The sequence below is a fragment of the Chiloscyllium plagiosum genome, chromosome 3, assembly GCF_004010195.1.
Source record: "Chiloscyllium plagiosum isolate BGI_BamShark_2017 chromosome 3, ASM401019v2, whole genome shotgun sequence".
Classification (NCBI taxonomy): Eukaryota; Metazoa; Chordata; class Chondrichthyes; order Orectolobiformes; family Hemiscylliidae; genus Chiloscyllium; species Chiloscyllium plagiosum.
Genome location: NC_057712.1, coordinates 71,735,816 through 71,758,281, shown reverse-complemented (window position 1 = coordinate 71,758,281; position 22,466 = coordinate 71,735,816). Strand labels below are relative to the sequence as shown.

At 37.9% G+C, this 22,466-nt stretch overlaps 1 protein-coding gene across 5 annotated transcripts in view; it reads right to left on the bottom strand.

The window, feature by feature from the left end:
* The window catches only part of tbc1d32 (TBC1 domain family, member 32), a 251,277-nt gene that overhangs the window by 76,730 nt on the left and 152,081 nt on the right, over positions 1-22,466 (bottom strand). For all 5 annotated transcript variants that reach the window (XM_043684318.1, XM_043684307.1, XM_043684303.1 and 2 more), the window contains exons 24-27: positions 18,414-18,536; positions 18,212-18,320; positions 6,133-6,226; positions 2,708-2,824 (exon numbers count right to left, since the gene is read on the bottom strand). In XM_043684318.1, coding sequence (XP_043540253.1) covers positions 2,708-2,824; positions 6,133-6,226; positions 18,212-18,320; positions 18,414-18,536 — 443 coding nt within the window. The remainder of the gene's footprint in view (positions 1-2,707; positions 2,825-6,132; positions 6,227-18,211; positions 18,321-18,413; positions 18,537-22,466) is intronic.

Below are 22,466 nucleotides of genomic sequence, written 5' to 3'. Positions count from 1 at the left end.
TAATCTGTTACATCCACCCTAAGGAGGCAAACATGACCTTGGATTAATGTCACGTTCCAAAAATGACACCTCTCATGGATGCAGCATTTCCTCACTAATCTCACAACCATTAGGCATCTCAAAACACAGAAAACTGCTATGAAGTAATGGCCAGATAATCTGGTTTTCGTGAAGAACAAACATTGACCAGGTCATTGGGAGTAACTACTCTTCTGTTCTACAAAATAGTACCTCAGAGACAGGTTGGGCCTCTGTTTGATGTCTCATTTGAAAAACAGCCCCTTAGATAGTGCAATACCTCCTTTGTACTGCATTGGAGTTTCAGCCAGACAATAATGTTCAAATTTCTCGAGTGAGACTTGAACTTTCAGTCTTTTAACTGTTTATCTCATCAGAACACTTGGCTTATTTTGCAAAATAAAAAGCCTGTCAGTAGTCAACAGGTTACTTTCTTTTTTAAGTAGATCCATTCTAGTCACATTGAAGAAAATATATTTGCATTCCAGTTTTTCCTTTACAATGCTCCAGGTATTTGGTAAAGATAATTCACATTTGTTAATACTTGAGGAAAATATTGTACTCAGTTCCCAATCTAAACTAATAGATCAAAGTTCTTAAATTATTTTTCTTAATTCTTACATTAATTCCAAATCTTTCTATTTTCCAAACTCAAATTGAAATCATTGTCTCATGCAAATTGATTTTTATTCTTAATTCAAGTAGAGGTTGCAAATTGTTTTATAAGTCACTGTCAGTTCTAATTGAAATTCTCATCCTTCTTCTTAATTAAGTTCTTCGAAATTGAATATCCTTTTCTATGCCTTATCCACTCACAACTGGGTACTCCCAAGTTACATACAGCATGAGCCTGATAATGCTTTAATATGTTTTGGCTCAAACCTCAGAAAAACATCTCATTGTCCCAGTACCAATTTTTCCAAAAGCCAGTCTTATAGGTGGAGTAGGATTGGGAGAAAGTGAGGGCTGCAGATGCTGGAGTGTGGTGCTGGAAAAGCACAGTAGGTCAGGCAGCATCCAAAGAGCAGGAGAATCAGCATTTTGGGTATAAGCCCTTCATCAGGAATAAGCCTCATGCTCCTTGGATGCTGCTTGACCTGCACGTTTGAGTAGGATTGCCAATTTTGAACCAATTGTGCAAGTGCTCATACATTAACACACTTTATACAACCTATTCGACTTATTAGTTATGTGTAATTAGCTTGCCCAAATATCATACTTTTGCACAAGTCTCTCATGCACTGAATATGTAACTTTCAAGTAGTTAAGAGGAAGACTATACAATAAATTTTTCAATATACTGAAAAGCTGTAAAGAGGACTAAAAGCACAATTAGAAAATCTAGATTCATAAATTTCAGAAGAAATCTTCTTTGTGCTGTGGGAGTGGGAGATGGGAGAATCTAGGATGGGATAGTAATTGCAGGGTCCCTCAGAGTATGTCCCTCACTTCCGTAAATCTCTGGGTTATATGTTTTTGACAGAAATCCATACCGCACCACTGATGGGAAATCCTTGTCAGATTGTTTTATGAGGATGATGGACAGAAATATTTAGCTGTTATGCTTGACCATAATGTGAATAAGACCTTGTGATCAGTCCAAAGGGATGGTCCTACTTTTCTTTTGACTAGGTTACTAAAAAATCATAATTCAGCACTGATTCCTGAAATCACGGATTGTTTTATACTGGGCAGCAAGGAAGATAGCAAAGCATTGGGAATCAGTTTACATTTGGCATGATTTCAAGTTGAAGACTTCAGCTAGAGAGGTTTATGGGGAAGCACGATAGCTGGAGATTTACTAAGTTGCTGAATTGTACAGATAGATTAAAGAAACAGAATTTTGGAGAAATTCAGCAGGCCAGGCAGCATCCGTGGAAAGAGAAACAGACTTAAATGAGTATAGATTCTAATGAAGAGTCATATTAGGCTCAAAACATTAAATATGTTTCTCTTTCCACAGATACTACCAGATCTGTTTCTTCAGTATTTTGAACTTGTTTCAGATTTTCAGCATCCTCAGTATTTTGCTTTTATTTTGCACTCCCAGCTTTATTCAATCAGAAAATATACAATTTATTGCTGAGTCCTGGTAGGACTCCATGGTCTTCTCGAAAGCAACTGAAATGGTCACAAAGATCTTTCTGTTGTAATAATAGTTTTTCATTGTAGTTTAAAAAAAAGATGCATTCTAAACCAGTAGAATCTCTCAATATTCATGAACTACATGATGGCTGTCAGTGCTGCAAAAATTTAATACGAGAGTTTTAAAAATGTGATAATATTATTTATTCTTGTGGATTTGTTACTTTAGGACTTTTAGTCTTGCCAAAGTCTTGAATTCAGTTTAGTTTATCTTTGAATGTGGAATGCAGGAAGCTAATGGCATAATTTAAACCAAATGGTTTGAATGTGATTAAAACAAAACTGATCAATCTGAGCACAGTTTTAATTTAAAAGGGAAAACACTGCCATACATTAAATTTATAAACCAAAAAGTGACTACTTTTTAAACACAAAGAAATTGACTAAAGGATTGTTGTAAAAAATAAAACTTAAACCTGAAGATGATATTGCAAAGTTCCCTTTGAAATTATTGATGATTTACATATATTTTGTGTTTAAATAATAAGGCTAGTCACTACATAAAATTACAAATGTTTGTAGTTTTACAGAAATGTTTACTTACTGCTTCCCTTGAGAATGTCAGGTTTGGATTTCATGATTCTACAGAACTGCTTTTTACAGCTTTCCAGCCAGTCTGTTTGCATCTCCAAATTTTTCAACAACTTGCTAAGTTCATTATCTAAATAAGAATATCAGTTATTATTAACATCTCACAACGTTATTTAATACACAAAGATAAATACTTGCACTTATACAGTACTTTTCACACTCATGAATTCACAACATGTATTACAATCAAATACATTTGAAGTATAGTTTCTAATTTATGCACAACAGGATCTCACAAGTAGTGATGAGAAAATGATGATGCCTTTTCTTGGTGACGTTAGTTCAGTGACCAATATTGACCAGGATACCTGGAAGAACTCCTCTGCCCTTGTGTAAATTCACCTATGGGATCTATTAGGTGCACATGAGGGGAAAAATAGTGTCTTCACTTAACGTTTGAACAGAATTTTGAACAGAATGATCTTTATGCCTCTTTATTCTTTCCAAATCAGTTATGAAGATATTTTCAATGTGAAATATTAGCTGTTAATGATGGTAATACAATTCCTTACGTTAAATTTAGGACCAATGACTTCTTAATCATGATTAAACTGGTTTGGGGTTCAGCACTTAAAAGGTTTTCAGATTAAAAGTTATATAAAAATACAAGGAAAAATGACCCATCAATAAATTTTAAAAAAAGGCATGTTGTATGATTTTACATTTGGTCTAAACAATTTTTCTCAAACTAATTTAAATGCAACATGCACACTGGACTTACTGCTGTGCAGAAGAGGAGAACATTATTAAGTACAACAATTATCAATATGGATGTTTTCAAGTTCCTATTTCTGATACAAATTTGATTTACTGGAAGGTATGTCATCTATTATCTTGCTATAAAAAACTATTAAAATACACGCAGTTTTGTAATTTGATATTGCAAATATGTTTCCATTTTGGATTTAGCTTATGCTGGGAAAATGAGGTATTTCCTAAAAGAGGCAGGATGAAATATGAAAAAGAACTTTTGAGTTTCTGCCAGTGCTTCATTTGTCAAATGCCTAAAATCTGACCCCTCCCATATATCGGAACAGGACTGTCCATCTACTCCACTTAGACTTCTCATTATTCTGAATACCTCTATCAAATCTTCTCATAATCATCTTCTCTCAAGTTGGAACAGTCCCAGCTTCACAAATCCATGTAACTGAAATTGCTCATCCCCAACATTCTCACGATACTTTTCTATACCCTGTCTAATGCTTTCATATCCTTTCTGAAGACTAGTGCACAGAAAACAAACTAACCAATGAACCTGTCATGAATGAAACTTGAACATTTTTGTGTGGGTTTAAAATAGTAATGCAATAGTCATTAGAAACACTTATGGAACCTTTGAATTGAGTATAGAAGCAAGAAAGTTCTGGTAAATCTTTAAACAGCTGTGTTAAGTCACAACTAGAGTACTTCATCCAAATATGATCATCAATTTTATGTAGGAAATGAGGCTCTAGACAAGATGTAGAGGTGATTTAATGGAATGGCTCTAAGATAAGGGATTTAAACTATAAGGTTAAGCTGGAGAAAGCGGGGTTAATTTTCTTGGAATGAATGTGATTAAGAAGAGATGTGATGGGTGTACAAGATTATGACAGGTTTAGATTGGATAAACTGCTCTCATATCAGCTGTTGTAATCCTTGTTCCATCTGTGGTGAGAAGGCTGTCCCATGTTCATTAGTTAAAAATGGTTTAGACAAGTAATGAATCATCATTGTGTTGTCAGCTGCCAAAATAAGGTATAACAACAAGTGCTCAGAGTTAGAGGGTAGTCCTTGTCTGGTAGTCGTACTCAAGAAGCAGTTGCTTTCTTCAGATGAAGATGGACCAGAAGAGGAGGAAGACCCAGGGAAGGAATTCACTAGCACTTCATCTAGACAGCAGGATGCTGTCTTTACAACTTTGAGATCAACACACTGCCAATCTCCTGCCTCTCCACTCATGTACCATCCTCAATTGTCACAGGTCTTTTCTTTTTATCTAATTAACTGAATCATATCTACACTGCTGCTAAATAAATTTAACCAACTATCTGAAAATTCCTTACAAATGATTGACTGTATATATTAGGAAAGTATGATCACAAAATCAAAATGCAATTACTCACGTAATCTAACTTGGAAGTATTCCAATTGAAGAGATTTGGTCCATTGTTATATTGTGGTTCAGTCCAGATATTTTGCTAAGTATGGTCCCAAAACTCTAAAACTGACCGAGACTGAACCAAATGGCTTACAGACTTGGCATTATACTTGTTCTTGAGATCAGCATGTAACCAAAGATCTTAAATTCCATTTATTTCTAACTCCATAACATTGCCTGATATTGCCATTGTCTCAGCTGATCTGCTACTGAAACCCTCATCCTAATTTTTAAATTCTGAATGGTACAATACAAACTTGTGTTACAGTTCTTTTGAAATTTGACATAGTTCTGATAAACTTTCCTGCTAAACAGCAGTGGAAAAAGTTCAGACAAATGCAGCTAATATTTTTATATATGATCCCACTCTATAATGACAGGATACTTGAATAAAGCCAAATGTGTAGAGGTAAAAATAAACAAAGGTGTTAAGTCTACTTTATTCCAACAGAGTTTCTGCTCATTTGAAAAGCAACAACAAAGTTGTTTGAATTAGCAAGATGCATTGGTATAAAAGCATGCTAATCCTTCCCTCATGCTCAATACCTAACATCAACACTTATCTGCTTTAGGATTAGTCCAATATTATGATCAGTTCAGGCTTCCACACTCAGTTAACCATGTTAAGAATTGTATTTTAGTATGTTTTGCATCCCAAAGTAGTGAAAGGACAATTGAGACACAGACCAATGAATATTTGCAATTCAAATATAAAACAAATGAGAAATATAAAGGTAATAAAGACATAAATAATGGATATCAAAAGACTGACTAATAAGAACAAAAGGAAATGGGAATGACTAATTGAAGACATAATTTTGCTGTAAACATATTGTTTTATTACAATAAATATTACAATAAGCTATTCTTAACATCCTACCAACACTATTATTTTCGTACTAGATAAGACTTTCAGTACCAATGCATGTGAGCTGAAGACTTTTTTTTTTTTTTTACTGTTGCACTGTTGTAGTCTGTTATATAACCAAAAGTATGCTGCAACAATGAAGTCCCAAGGTTGGCAGGTCGAGCTGAAGATGTTTATTCCATTGACACCAATCTATACAACTTAATTCTACTCTTCAATATTACAGGAAAATTATATTGCTTAGCAAAAGTACGAAAGAGTGTCTTGTGCAATCCTTAGCTGAACAGCTAAACTTGTTGCCACCACATTAAAAATTACAAAGCATAAATGGCACTAGCAACTAATGAATTAGTTTGTGGAATCTGACCTTGTTTGACAGAAGGTTTTTTCAATGGTTCTCGGAGGTAACACTTTGGTAAAGGGTAAGAGGAAAACAGTGGCCAACGAAATGGGTCATTCCCCTGCAAAAAGAGATTAATATATAATTGTAAAACAGTTGTAAATGAATCTTTCAACATATTATAAAGTCCATCTTCTACATTTATTGATTTTTTTTGCAGCATGTTCAGCTTTTGATGTTTTTTTTCAGGGTGCACTGCAATTTCAGTGTATGGTATTGCAACACCACCAAATTGAAAAAAGACAGGATGATAGATACAATTTTCCATCTCTGTGAATGAAAAATGCTAACATAATTATCCATGCAGGCACCATTCTTAGATCGTACTGATGTCTATGCATAAGATGTTGAAGCCCCAAGGGAAAATAACTACAGTAATTTCAGCAGGATTACTAATATTTCTCTATGACAGTAATTTCCTCATCCTTTGTATAACGTTGACAGCTAATAGAAGCATGTAGCATACAAAGGAAACACTGCAGCAATTCCTACACCCTGAGCATACTGATGAGCGCTATCACAAAATGGAACTCAGTTTGTCTGATTTTTTTTAAAAAGACTACTGCAGAAAGATTATAGATCTCATCCATTATAAATTTCACGTTGCTCAAATTGCTTAATATTTTATAACGCAGTCTCTGTAGTGATGATGTAATTTTAAGGATCGTGAATTCAAATAATTACAAATTGTCATCATTGATCATTAATTCTTTGAAGATCACAGTTGTATTTCTGAAACAAATCAAAACTCTACACTCATATGGATCTTCAAACAATACTAATTTAATTTCATTTCCTACAAATTCTCAAGCTGAAAATTCACCACAATGATTGCATTAAGAAAGCTAAGAAGGTGCCTTATTAGGAAAAAGACTTCATTGAGTGACTGAGACATTATGTCAGTAGACTTTCTACAACACTGGGTTTTAGGGAACATTAAATCTTCAAAAATCATTGAATTGTTTATTTAACCATGTGGAAATTAAACAATGCTTATAATAAATAAAATCCTAAATAGTAATGATTAAGGAAACATAAAATCAAAGTACTTTAGATAATTTATTAATAAGGCTTGGAGAAAGGGCATTTCAGTGGCATGGTCTGTTTGAACACTGTCCTTCTCAGTTTAAACAGATTCTGTAACATCTCTCTCCAACACTGCTACAAATTCTAAGTCAAATGAGTGGGGACAGTTTTAATCAAATTCCCAGTGAATGGGAATTCGTAAAACTCAATCTCCCCGATGTGGCACTTACTGGTATTAATTCGACAATACTGCTTGATAAGGCAGGAAGTTAATACATTCATCACCTATCTGTGTAATCCATGATTAATGAAGTTGTGCGTAGGCTGTGTCAGTCTGCTCGTGAGCTGAATATTTTTGTATTCAAAAGCTCTCCAATGGCTATTCTACTTTTAATAAAATAACAACAACTTATTTTAAAACCATTTCCTGGGATGTGACAACAATAACAAAAACTTACTGCCTAAGCTTAAGACTGTATATGTTCAGGAGCTGTTCTAAAGGTAAGATTATACTGAAAGTTATGTAGTAAACACAGTGTTGTTTGTAAAAGTTAAATCTGACATTGAGATCGGAGATGCAGGAGAATGGGTAGTATACGCTTGTTTAAAATATTCCAGCTTTGTGAATATGCAACGAAGTAGTATTAAACTTTGATCTCACTAGTCTGCAGAAGGTGTATTCAAGGTGATGGCTTTTTGTGTGCTGAATTTGTGCCAGTTATTTTGAAAACATTTAGAATAGAAACATTTATTACAGGTGTAGGGATTGGCCATTCAGCCCTGCAAACCTGTTCCACCATCCAACTCAGTTCCTTCTCCTCATACCCTTTGACTGCTTTAGGCCCAAGAACTATATCTAACTTCTTCTTGAAAACATTTAATGTTCTGGCCTCCACTGCTTTCTATAGCAAAGAATTCCACAGGTTCAACACTCTCTGGGTGACAAATGACACATCCCACATCATTAAATGTTGATCCCTGATTATGGACTTCCCAATCATTGGGGATATCCTTACTGTGTTTTACCTATCTAGTCCTTTTTAGAGTTTTATAGTTTTCAATGAGATCCTCCCTCATTCTTCTAAACACGAGTGAACATACTGCTAAAAAATCCAGTCTCTCTTCATTTGCCATCCCAGGACTCAGTCTGGTTAAAAAATAGACTACAGATGCTGAAAATCTAAAACAAAATCAGAAAATGCTGGAGGAACGCAGCAGGTCTGGCAGCATCTGTGGAGAGAAAACAAAGTTAACATTTTGGGTCCAGTGACCCTTCTTCAAAACTTCAGTCTGGTAAACATTTGTTGCACTCTCTTCAAAGCCAGAACAATCTGCTTCAGATAAAGAGACCAAAACTGCATCAATAACCCAGATGTAGTCTCAACAAGGTCATGTACAACTGCAGCAAGATATCTCTACTGCTGTACTCAAACCCTCTCATTATGAAGGATAACATATTGTTTACCTTCTTCACCTGTAATGTTTACTTTCAATGAATGGTGTAGGTCTCGTTGCACCTCTCTCACCTAATCTCTTACCATTCAAGTAATAATCTGCTTTCCTGTTTTGCTACCAAAGCAGATAATCTCACATTTAAACATATCATACTTTATCTGACATGCACTTGCCCACTCACTCAACTTGTCCAATCATACTAAAGCATCTCTGCATCTTCTTCACACTTCACACTCCTACCCAGCTGTGGTGTTAACTGATATCTGTGTCCTCTGCCAATTTAAATACTGCAGTATCTGGAAATTAATGCTTTAATTTTGTCTTGTGGCTTTATGTTTAATGGCATTGATAATTCTTGACAATACTGATGTGTTCTTCTAATCCTGCTTCCAAATATCTTATATATCAACTTAAATACAGAAGGTAATGTTATTACACAATTGTATCAGCTAATGGAGGAGATACTGAAAATAAAGAAGTAGCCTATGAAAATAAAAATGTAGCCCTTAATGGGAACCCTCCAATAACAGGAGATGGTGATGTTGAATTTTGGGATTCTTGACTGTAAAGTATGACTTTACACTTGTAAAGTGAGAACAATTATGTTAGACTGTTGTTCAACTTGTCTGAAGGAGGACTTTTGTAGGTTCAATGGGGCTGTGTTTGCTGTTGCTATTTCCCATGCCAAAGTTGAAGTCTGGTGTTTTACTGGATTTCATTTCTTGCTTTTGACTTTGTAGCAGTTTTGATATTACTGAATTGTTTGTTAGATCATTTAGAAGGCAATTAAGAGTCTGTGAATTTGAAGTCACATGTACAGGTCACCCTGTTATAATGCACCTTTCGTTAATGCAAATTCACTATAACGAGATTGCTAAATTAGCGACAGTTTCTGAAGCGCAAACTTGTCTATAACATAATTACATTGCGAACACTTTAAGCGCTGTTTCTAAAGTGTAATTTTTTATAACACGGGATTGCACAAGAACACAACCATTACGTTATAGAAGAACTACCTGTAGACAAGTCAGATTTCCTTCCCTAAAGGATAATAATGAATCATTTGGGCTTTCTGACAACTGACTATGGGTATGGAGCAACATTAGATTGGCTTTTAATTTCAAATTTTCTGAATTCAAATTTCATCATGATGGAATCAGGACATTAGCCTAGGGCTCTGTAGTCCAGTGACATTACTGCTATGCTACATCCTTCACACAGTTAGCTCAGAAAGAGCTATTCATGAATACATTCCGCCGATTTTTCAGCAAACCCCAACAAGCAGACAAAGCACGTCCAGAGACCCTAGCCACTCTCGCCTACATCAAAGACATCTCGGAAATGACTGCCAGACTATTCAGACCCCTTGGCATCATGGTAGCCCACAAACCCACCAACACATTAAAACAGCAGCTAATGAACTTAAAAGACCCTGTACAGACAACAGTCAAAACTAATGTCATTTACAAAATACCGTGCAAGAACTATAACAAACACTACATTGGACAAACAGGCAGAAAACTAGCCACAAAAAGACATGACCCTCGCTCACTATTACCCACATACAGTTGAGAAGGGACACCACTTCGACTGGGACCAACATATCCATCCTAGGACAAGCCAAATGGAGACATGCACGAGAATTCCTAGAAGCACAGCATTCCAACTGGAAATCTATCAACAAACACATTGACTTGGACCCGATTTACCACACCCTGAGAAAAAGAACAGGAAATGACATCACCAACCCAAGGAAACCTGAACACAAATAGAAAGCATACCATGCCACCGGTGCTTCATCCGGAGGCTCACTGATAATGTTACACAGTATGGTTATGAGATGTCTGAAAACGAACCTTCCAGCTCAGTGAGCAAACCTACATCTAGAGCCTCAACCTCAACTACAAATCTTCTCAAACTCACTAAGATGTATTATACATCCCTGGAGCAGGTTGGACTTGAATTTGGGCCTTCTATTCCAGCAGCTGCTTTTAAAGAAACAACACCCAAGGCTAAAACAGAATTCACAACCGACCTGCCACAATCAAACCTGCAGCACTACAAACCCAACATGTACATCACTATGCCACCACCTGCCATGGTCAATGATTCAAACCACTGGAGATGTACAAATATGTATAATCAAGAGCTCCATTGTATGGTGTAATGTGCTTCTTACGGTTATCATTAGGCTAGTTTTGAATTACAGATTTTTAAAAAATGAAATTTGAATTTAATATCTGCCATAGCCATACTCAACCCATGTCATCAGGACTTTAGCCTGGGTTCTAGATTACTAGTCCAGTGATTTCAACATTATGCCAACATTTCACTCTTCTAAAGGGAAATAGGGGGCAAGTTTTAAACACAATGCAGTATTGTTATTAGCGCATTTTCATTGCAGACATTTTTAATCAACCTGTTCAGACATGTTATGACACACCTCTGGAACAGGTGGGACTTGAACCTAGGTCTCTTGGTTCAGAAATAGGGATAACATTCATTCAGAGATACCTTGTCGATATTCTACCATCACTGGGTCAAAATTCTGGAACTTACTTCAACAGTAATATTGAAATAGCTTTGCACATGGAGTTCAGCAGTTTAAGGAGTTAATTCACCACATCCTTCTCAAGGTCAATGAGGGATGAGTAACAAATGAAGGCCTTCCCATCACTTGTTTTATTCTTTCATGTGGTGCAAGTGACAGAAGTTTTTAGAACTGAGATGCACAGATTGATGTTAAATAGAGATAGCAAGGAATATGGATCAAAGGTGGATGAATGGACATGATCAGTCATCATCTGATAAAATGACAAAGAGTTAAGAGATTGAATGGTATATTCCAGATGCAATAGCTAAATGATGTGATCAGCAATATTATAATGTATGGAGTAGCACCCATTCTGTATTGTGGGAGAGGGGTGATTGGACAGCTCATAAATTTGAAAACTTTGAGTAATGGGAGTAATTTCCTTCACAATCCTTAACAACACACATGATGTAAATTCTGTGCCATAGTCTGCTAGTCTTCAAGTGACTTTAGGTAATTTAAAGGCGGAAGCTAACAAAGTGACTATTAGATGTTAGATATCTGGAAAATTCAAGTAAAAAGCTGCAACCTAAATGTCAACAATTTTGTAACTATCTCAATTCAATCCTGTATCTTACAGTACTACTGTAGATTTGTGGCAACATGTACAGCCTTGCCCAACCAACAGCAAAAGCTCCACAACCAAGAAATCAGGTCAAATATCAGAACAGTGATTAAAACCAAACACTACATTGGACAAATAGGCAGAAAACTAGCCACCAGGATACATGAACACCAACCAGCCACAAAAAGACATGACCCTCGCTCACTAGTATCCTCACATACGGATGAGGAAGGACTCCATCCATCCTAGGACAAGCCAAACAAAGACATGCATGAGAATTCCTAGAAGCATGGCATTCCAACCGGAACTCTATCAACAAACACATTGAGTTAGACCCCATCTACCACCCCCTGAGAAAAGGAACAGGAAGTGACTTCACCACAGGAAATGACATCACCAACCCAAAGAAACCCAAACATACGAATAGAAAGCAGGAATTTTCAGCATTGCTTTGCATGAGGTCCACTGAAGAGGTTACCTAGTAAGGTAACAAAATGTCTGGAAATGAACCTTTCAGCTCAGCGAGCAACCCTACATCCATTAAAACCAAGTATTTATATAGTGACACCACTCACTGGGCAAAAATTACAAGCAGGTGGTCCGGAATGGGAGCAGGCATTCAGTGTTAGAAGTCTTCACTCATACTAACCAAGTCGATTTCTTTCATTTTGACATCTTGGGAATTAACTATATTGCTTTTACAAACATGAAAGAAACACAATTTTCTTTGTCCCCTAAATAGAAAAAAGTTACCAGTGAAATTGTCCACCATTGCTCTAGATGAAGAAAGACAGCTATTGCTCGATAGCTCTTTGAAGGTTGACTATAAAGGATAATCAAGAATAAAAAAAAACTTCTTAGAAAACAAAAATGAAAGTTCTGGATTAATATTCTAACGCTGCAACCATATCATTATCTGCATTTTGAATATCCCGAAAGTATCTACCTTCAGTCTTTTATCTAACAATCCATGATACATTTAAGACCCTTTTAGTAAAGATGTGCCTAATCCTGATTTTTATAACACTACTTTAAACATAGTTTCTCTGTTTTACTTATGCAAAGTTAAATTCTTGATCTTACCCAGACTATCTTCCTATTTAATATTTAATGTAGTCTTTCCACACCTATCCTATTTCTAAAATGTATTGACTGAGTTTCAGTATCATTGATGGAACATTATCAGAAGTGAAAAGGATTGGATAATGCATGTGGTAGATTATTTTTATGGACAATGTGCCGTCTTAAGTAAAACCAGTGAGCTGATGGAGAAAAGGGTCAGGAGATAAACCATGAACTGATAGAAATGAGCACAGCTTACAGAGAACGTAAATGATTCAACGTGTGACTAAAGTATTTGATTATTCAGATGAAGTGGCAGGAATATAGGGCAAGAGGGCGACTGTAGATGGGAACCTGAAGTAGAAACCCAAAAAAAGTGTGGAGAGGCATTGTACTTATGAAGCAATGATTTACCATCTAGGATATCCTACACACATCCTTAGTGGGTCTCTGGAAAGAGCTGGATTTGAAGAAGTTCAAAGTAATGGCTCTGTTCAGGGTGTTGGACGTTCAACAAGGTCCACAGATTGCAGCTGTTCCTGCTGTATGGTGCCTCCCTTGACAGATGCAGTCTCCACTGCCACTGCTGCTCTGACAGGTAGTTTAGGTAGTCCAGAACACTTTTGCAGAACTTAAGTGGCATTGACAAGGCCACATTTATTGCCCACTACTAGATGATGGAAGATTCAGTATTACCGCTGCTTTTCTCTTTTTCTCATCAGGTGATCAGCCCTGTGTTCCTGCAGATTTTGTCAATGGGCCACACACTCCCCCGCCCCCAGATCATTGTTATTGCAGTTGCACTTTGGCCTTCTACAAAGCAGTCTACTGAAGCTTGCTGCTTCTCCTTTACACCCTACCTCCTTTATGTTCCCAACCTCTTTCTTTCACCTTGTCCTTTCTCCTCATTCCCTGTATTCTCCACCCCTTTTTTTGTGTAGCTATTTTTTCCTCTCTAACCTAATTCTTTCTTTATGTCTATCAACACCCTGCTTCTTACTGCTCCCAAGCAGGACTTGAACTGAGCAAAAAAGGCTTGAGGGGCTAAGGGGCTTACTCATGTTCCTATACTTAATGGTCTGTATGCCATGTCACAGAGAGAGAAAGTGAGGACTGCAGATGTTGGACAGACAGACAGACAGACAGACAGACAGAGTCGAAAAATGTGGCGCTGGCAAAACCTTCGGTCAGGCAGGTCAGGCAGCATCCAAGGAGCAAAACAGTCAACATTTTGGGCATAAGCCCTTCATGAAATGTCGACTTTCCTGCTCCTCAGATGCTGTCTGACAGGTGGCATGGTGGCACAGTGGTTAGCACTGCTGCCTCACAGTGCCAGAGACCTGGGTTCAAATCCTGCCTCGGGGAACTGTCTGTATGGAGTTTGCACATTCTCCGTGTCTGCGTGGGTTTCCTCTGGATGCTCCAGTTTCCTCCCACAGACTAAAGATGTGCTGGTTAGGTGAATTGGCCATGCTAAATTGTCCGTAGTGTTAGGTGAAGGGGTAAATGGAGGAGAATGGGGTCTGGGTGGGTTGCCCTTCGGAGGGTCGGTGTGGACATGTTGGGCCGAAGGGCCTGTTTCCACACTAAGTAATTTAATCTTGCTGTACTTTTCCAGTGCCACACTTTTCGACTCACGTCGCGGGAGACAAGTTAGCCGATGCGCTTATCAAATACATGGATCTCACACTCCATTGAATAAAACATATATGCAGATTCACATGTCTCTTTCTATATCAACTTTGCCTTTATTCTATATCGTGTTCTATTATTCTTCTGTTTCATTCTCCATTCTTAAATCTCATTGGTTAAGGAGACAGAGCAATGGTCCTGTCATTCACTAAATTCTTAAATACCCTATAATTCTTGACACGCTAACAACTATAGAATGTCAAAGTCTAAAACTTTTCTGTTAAAAGCTTCAGATGAATAATTAACTTATGAAATAGATCACAAGATTCTGCCACTAATTAGATTCAATAAAATTCTTTCATCTTAGAATTGTTTTTAAACACATTCCCAAAAATGAAAACCCAATATCGAAGCCTCAGTATAAGCTCCATTTTCTTCAAATCAACAATCCTGAAAATTTCCTGCCTCTTATTTAAAATAGTTTCTTTTGTTACATTGTTTGCTTTCTTTTTCTTGTTGTTTCCTGTCACCATCTCCACCCAAAACTTACCCCCATGTTTTTAACATCAGTGCTTTACTTTATTTCCCCAAAGTGCATCCATTTTGGGAAAATTCTCTTGGTTTTGCTGCAGTTGACCCTCAATGTTTACCCATTAAAAACACATGTTTTATCTGAGTTCATAATTAAGATTACTTTTCTGTCAAATCCCCGATTCTTTATCTTGTTTGCTAGTAACTCTATTCTATTTGCACACCCACCTAGCCTTCATTGCAAATCCTTATGTGATTAGATTAGATTACCTACAGTGTGGAAACAGACCCTTCGACCCAACACGTCCACACCAACCCTCCGAAGAACAGCCCACCCAGGCCCATTCCCCTACATCTAACCCTGACTAATGCACCTAACACTACAGACAATTTAGCATGGCCAATTCACCTGACCTGCACATCTTTGTGACTGTGGGAGGAAACTGAAGCACCCGGTATTGCCTATTTTTAAAAGTCCTCTTGCAATTTGTATTTTTCATTTTCCTTGACATCCTTTTTAAATGCAGTACTGTGCTTTTCTCCCCCCAAGGTCAACATTGAATTATGTTTTAGTTCTTTTTTCCATTGTAAAGGTATCAAGTCTGTAGTCAGTATGTAGCACTGGTATTTTGAAAAGGCCTTTGATAAGTTTACTATGTTTAAAATTAGTTTAATATGGACTCAGGTCTAAGATCAGAACATGGTGAGTAAGGAAACATTTTCCATCAGTATAATTCTGAGTCCCATTTCTGCATTAGTACATAATAGGATCATAACAGCAAACACACATAAAAGGCAGCAAGTCACTTACAGATATAAGTGTGACATACCCATAAACAAAAACATCACACTGGGGCAAAAGAGGCTAGATAAATTATCAGGACAATTTTTCTAAACTAAGATATACCAGATAGAATATTTTATGCTACTACAGTGACAGGAATAACAATTTCTGTAGTGAAACACTCAAGATTAGCTAGATATTGCAAAGTGTAGAATAAAAATGATGAGAATTTCTGCCATTAACTGTGCCATATTTAAGACGATTGGCTTTTTCTGAAACCTGTGCCTAAGAGTGAAATGATTAAATGGCACAAGTTAAGATTTAGAATTGGAGACACTGGCAGGAGGGAGGATGTGGCAAGGTCATTTCACAACCATTTATATAGACATTGACCTGGTGTGTACAAATAATGTTGCCATGAGACATCATGTAAATAAGCAATATAAATGCCAAGGACAGAATCTTGGGGAATGTCAAACATGACTGTGAAAGTACAGAAATTGAAGCCAGTGCAGCAACTGCTGATTAGTTGAGGACTGATTGGAATGAACTTAAGATAAAGCACTGCTGTAGAAATAGATAGCTATTGAAAAGACAGCGGAGGAAACTGAGCTTAATGAATGTATCGAAACTCAAAGAAGATGGTAACCACTGGTTGTAATCCAAGGATGTTTCTGATCAGTTTGACTGTTATTAGTACAACAGACAAATTGAACCCAAACAAAATGACAAAATAGTTTTGAACCTAAAGTGGTACAACAAGTAAGAGCTACACAACAGTGACATATTCAATGAAATTGTAGGAGGGAAAGGATGGAAGGCAACAGTAAGATTTTTTTTAAAAAATGATGATTTGAGCAGTTTTGTGATGGTTGGAGCATGTCAGTTGTCACAATTGTGAGGTTTATAAGACGGTTATGTTCTGGGACTGTGTCTTTCCTTTGGAGTAGAACGAAGGGAGAGTTCAGAAGTTTGCCTGGCAATAGAACTGGGTGACATGACTGTTTAATATTAAAGAGACAAGACAAGGCACAAGTATTATGAGTAGTAAAGGGAATTAAAAATCAAAGTAGCATCGAGGAGCGCAGTTCTAGCACCAGTTTGGATCACAGACATCGATGAGTTTTTATTTGGCCTTCTTTCAACTCCTTCTGAATCTTTGCTAATAACATGAGGTTGTGCACATACTGATACTCAGTCTTTCAGTCACTAAGTCAGGATTCACCAATTTGGTTTCTCTGAAGGTGTTTTATTGTCTTTTTTTTCTTTCAACAATGGTTTTGCAGGAGAAGAACACCAAGTAACTAGGATTTTTTTTTCTTTCTCTGCACAGAAGTGAGAGAGAAAGAGATGGAGACTTTCTTTTTGCAGGCTGGATGTTTCTGCTATAACTAACTTCCCAATAAGGTATCAAATGGTTGTTACTCAGCTGAGCCTTCCTGAGCTCACAATAACTGTCTCAAAAGTTTTGAGAATGTTAGTTCTCAGCGGTCATGCTTGAAACTGGACATTTACTTTCAAAATAGGAGTGTGTTGAAGTCTCAAAGACAGCTAAGTATTTCTACCTGGATACAAGGCCTATGTGACTTAGGTTGCATGGAGAGATGTTCCGAGAGGGCTATCTGAAACTCTGATAGACAGTCTACCAGAATGCCTGAGAGGCAGTATGTTTCTGTGGTTCACCACATAATAATGCAGTTGAGAGCTCATGCTTGGATTGAAAAGTCTAAATTCACAGCTGATTGAAACAAGGCTGGAAGATTTGTTCAGTTTGCACCAGAAATCATTTTTAAAAAATCCTTTACCATGAAAGGCAGCTCTGGTACTAAAAGTACAAGACTGGGAGAGGAATGGTATCTTTGGAATCTAAGAAATACTTTGGATTGTACTTGGGAAAACCAAATTACTACTGAAGAAACAGTATAAATAATACCAACGCAATATGTTTTTCGGTGTGTTAAAATAGGTGAAAGTTTTGAATTGAAAATTTTAAAATACAACTTGACCATAAAAATATTGCTTAGTCAATACTGTTTTATTAAATACAAGTCTTAGAATTTGAAACCTTGTTGCGTGTCTCTCAGCTTTCTTTTGAAAGTTTGAATTACTTTTATAATAATGTCATTAGTCCGTAGGATATCGTATCACAATGGAAAAATAACTACTCATTACGTCTTATTTGAGGGAGAGAAGGTCTGCATCACAAAGTTGAATTTTACAGGGGCTAGAAGTAGGAGTCTTCAGTCAGACAGAAGAGACAACACAGGAGGAAGAAGGAAGTGGCAATTACTGTCAATGCTGGAGTTAAGAAGACCAATGAACTGGTCAGTGTGGTTAATAAACATACACACAATTCCATGAAATGAAACTGCAAAATAAGTAGAAGAATTTGTTCAACCTTTTGCAACACTCTTGGAGGCAACACACGTTCTGACGGTCCCCCAATCAGATTCATGCGGACAAGTATTTGATTCCTCTCCACAGATAGGCCATCAATTATGAAATCTCTGAAATAGACAGTATTATAATTACTTCAGGAAAAGTAGTTACTTTTTAAAAATGTAATAATCACGTAAATGCCAATATTATGACTTCCTTACCCTGGATTTTCTAAGCTTTCTCTAACATTTTCTTTCTGTGCATTCAAGAGAATTTCTGATACATGGTACTGGGATTCTAAAAGTAAAAGAATATCCAGGTTGCAACACATAACACTCAGTAACCTAGAAACACAAAATTAGAAATTGATCAATAACAGAAACTGTTTGCTTATTTAATACAAAGGCATGATCAATGGATTGGTTAAAACTCTGCACAGAGAAGAAAAAAATCACACTAAACAATCATACAAAACAAGTGCTTTGCCTAGTGATGGGCACTGTGACTGCTTAGTTACCTCCATAATTCTTTTGCATTCATGAAAAGCATTTCTTTACACTGAAATTTTCAAAATGTGCTTACCATTGTTTAACATCATTTGTCAGGAATGCCAAATTGTTCAAGTTACCTTGCAGTAAATCTGACAAGAAAAATCCTCCACTGATATCATTACACAGCTAGGTTTCAAGCAAATGTTTCTTTTCATGACCATGCTGTATCAGTACAACAAAAATCATGTGTTCGATGATTCTTTTCATAGTTTATAACCACAACAAAGGGATTACATTCATTATACCCTTAAGTGACAGAAGTTCTAGTGAGACTGTTGTAAGACTACAGAAAAGAGCAAAATAGAAATAATCAAGCCTGACAGGGCATTTGAAAGATTAATGACTGCTTTAAAATATTCATGTTTATGTTTGGCCTGGGTTACAATATTCTGTTGCAGAGAAGATTTTGCTAGGGTTTCCCATGTACTACATTTTCTTTGTGAGCATTATTTGAAATATAGAGCCAAGATTGGATATATTATGCTTAATGGTTAAAAGAGAGAGATTGGAGGGAAAAAAAAATTACTGAGTAAGTGAATGACTTGCATATCAATGCTAATTATAGATGGTATCAAGAAGTGTAACAGTATCCCAACTGCACTGTGATGTTGAACAAATTGGCCTTGGAGGTTTAACAGTAGCTTGTGAAAAATCAAAGATGGGGACCCAAAAATTAAGAAAGGTCACCATGATTATCTTAAGTTATGGCTTATTGCACATGAGAAAATAATGCATGGCTTGAGTGAAGGACAACCCAGGAACCTGTGAGGGGGGGGGGACCTGATTGAGGTCTACAAAATCATGAAGGATATAGACAGGGTAGACAGAGATTAGCTTTTTCCTAGGGTGAAGGATTCAATAACGCGAGGTCATGCTTTCAAGGTGAGAGGTGAAAACTTTAAGGGGGATACACACGGCAAGTACTTTACACAGAGGGTGGTAGGTGTCCGGAATGCGTTGCCAGCAGAGGTAGTCAAAACAAGCACGGTAGATTCATTTAAGATGTATCTGGACAGATGCATGAGTAGGTGGGGAGCAGAGGGATACAGATGCTTAGGAATTGGGCAACAAGTCTAGACAGTAGATTTGGATCAGTTCAGGCTTGGAGGGCTGAAGGGCCTGTTCCTCGGGTGTAAATTTTCTTTGTTTCTTTGTAGGATTTAATTTTTGCAGAATTTATGAGGAATTGCTCCTTCATTCACAGATTTAGTCTTGTCTATCTTCACTATTCTCCCTCCCACTTTTGCTGCTCCCCAGCACAGAAAAATGAGGGAGAGCAGGACCATCTGACTGTGGTGTCTACAACTGTATTTAAAGGAGGCTGAAGAACAAGCTGAAAACAAATAAAAGGAAGGAAGTGATGGCTAGTAACTGGACATGAAGCCCTGAAGCAGGGCTTGGGGGCATGCTAGCTCAGACCCAATTGCTATCTATGTAAATAAGGGTTGATATTTTACTTTTTTGCAGTAGTAAAAGTTAGAGGAACTTGCAGGATGACATTTTGAAGAGAGATGAGAAATGAAGAAAATTTGCAGAAGCACTGGTTATTGGGAAGGTAGAGGTCAGTAAAAAATCTAATACTTAAAGGAGTGTGATCGAGCCCCATCAATTAGCTCCTGTCTGGCAAACATAAACTAAAGCTTCCTTAAACTAAACTAAGTTAATTCTACACCAAATCTCCTTGAATATTTAAGCTTTCATAAAGAAGAAAATGAAATGGAAACAGTAATATTTAAATGCAGCTTTATGATCACTTGGAGATATGTTCTGCTTGCATTCTTATCATTTTTCATTCATTAAAGATTACCTGTTTCCATCCAGCTCTACTTGAGAATAAAACATCGCAAAGACATTTTTTAATATCAGCACAAAGATCCAAAAAATAATGTTCCTATGGTCCAGTCAATCTAGTCTTCATTAGAGTACAGATGATCAGGTGAGGAGGTAAGACAAAAAAAATCACGAGCTTTAAGCATTTGCAAACTGAGGTATTCATTATCTGAATGCCTCATGTAGTCCTCCAGTATTATTTTGTGGGTGTTCTCCCTATTTTGGAACTTAGTACCTTGGTGTGGTTGTTGTCATTCATTATAACAGAAATATTGGGAGGAAATAAATACATAGAATACTGGAGAAACCCAACAGATTAAACCAAATACTTGCAAAAATTCCCATAAACACCCCTTGGCACAATATGTAAAATCAAACATGGGGTCTTAGAGGAGAGATGTCAGAGAGAGAGATGGCAGCATAGAACACCCGCTTACATGTAGCGGTTTCTTGAATCAGCAGCCTCAAACTGCCTGACTGCTTCCAGTGAGTAGCCAGACTGCCAAAACCAAATCAAACCAGAGAGAGCGGAGCTGGGAGACTGGCCACTCCCCTTTCATTGTACAAGTGTTTTCTTTTAAACTTGAAAGCCTTTTGCCTGAAGTAGTATCTGTTAACTACAATCAAATTTCCCTAAAATCCATCCGAGCCACACTTAGTTGATGAGGTGTTTAGATGTGTAGGAAATCTCTGCCAGATGTGGAAGGATCCTTTGGGGCCTTGGATGGAGGTGAGGGGGAGGTGTGGGCGCAGGTTTTGCATTTCTTGCGATGGTAAGGGATGGTGCTGGGAGTGGATAGTGGGTTGGTGGGGGAGGGGGTGGAATGCATGTAACTACCGAGGGAGTCGCAGAAGGAATGGTCTCTGCACATTGCGATGGGGTGGGGACCTACCCTTGCCACCGCAGGTAGTGTAAAACCTATGGGGTAAAAACAATGACTGCAGATGCTGGAAACCAGATTCTGGATCAGTGGTGCTGGAAGAGCACAGCAATTCAGGCAGCATCCGAAGAGCTTCGAAATCGACGTTTCGGGCAAAAGCCCATCAGGAATAAAGGCAGAGAGCCTGAAGCGTGGAGAGATAAGCTCGAGGAGGGTGGGGGTGGGGATAGAGTAGCATAGAGTACAATAGGTCAGTGGGGGAGGAGATGAAGGTGATAGGTCAGGGAGGAGAGGGTGGAGTGGATAGGTGGAAAAGGAGCTGGGCAGGTTGGACAAGTCCGGACAAGTCAAGGGGATAGTTTTGCTGGAGGTTAGAAACTAGGATGAGGTGGGGGAAGGGGAAATGAGGAAGCTGTTGAAATCCACATTGATGCCCTGGGGTTGAAGTGTTCCGAGGCGGAAGATGAGGCGTTCTTCTTCCATTCGTCTGGTGGTGAGGGAGTGGCGCTGGAGGAGGCCCAGCACCTCCATATCCTCGGCAGAGTGGGAGGGGGAGTTGAAATGTTGAGTCACGGGACGGTTTGGTTGATTGGTGCGGGTGTCTCGGAGATGTTCCCTAAATCGCTCTGCTAGGAGGCGCCCAGTCTCCCCAATGTAGAGGAGACCGCATCGGGAGCAACGGATACAATAAATGATATTAGTGGATGTGCAGGTAAAACCTTGATGGATGTGGAAGGCTCCTTTAGGGCCTTGGATGGAGGTGAGGGAGGAGGTGTGGGCACAGGTTTTACAGTTACTGCGGTGGCAGGGGAAAGTGCCAGGATGGGAGGGTGGGTCGTAGGGAGGCGTGGACCTGACCAGGTAGTCACGGAGGGAACGGTCTTTGCGGAAGGCGGAGAGGGGTGGGAAAGGAAATATATCCCTGGTGGTGGGGTCTGTTTGGAGGTGGCGGAAATGTCGGCAGATGATTTGGTTTATGCGAAGGTTGGTAGGATGGAAGGTGAGCACCAGG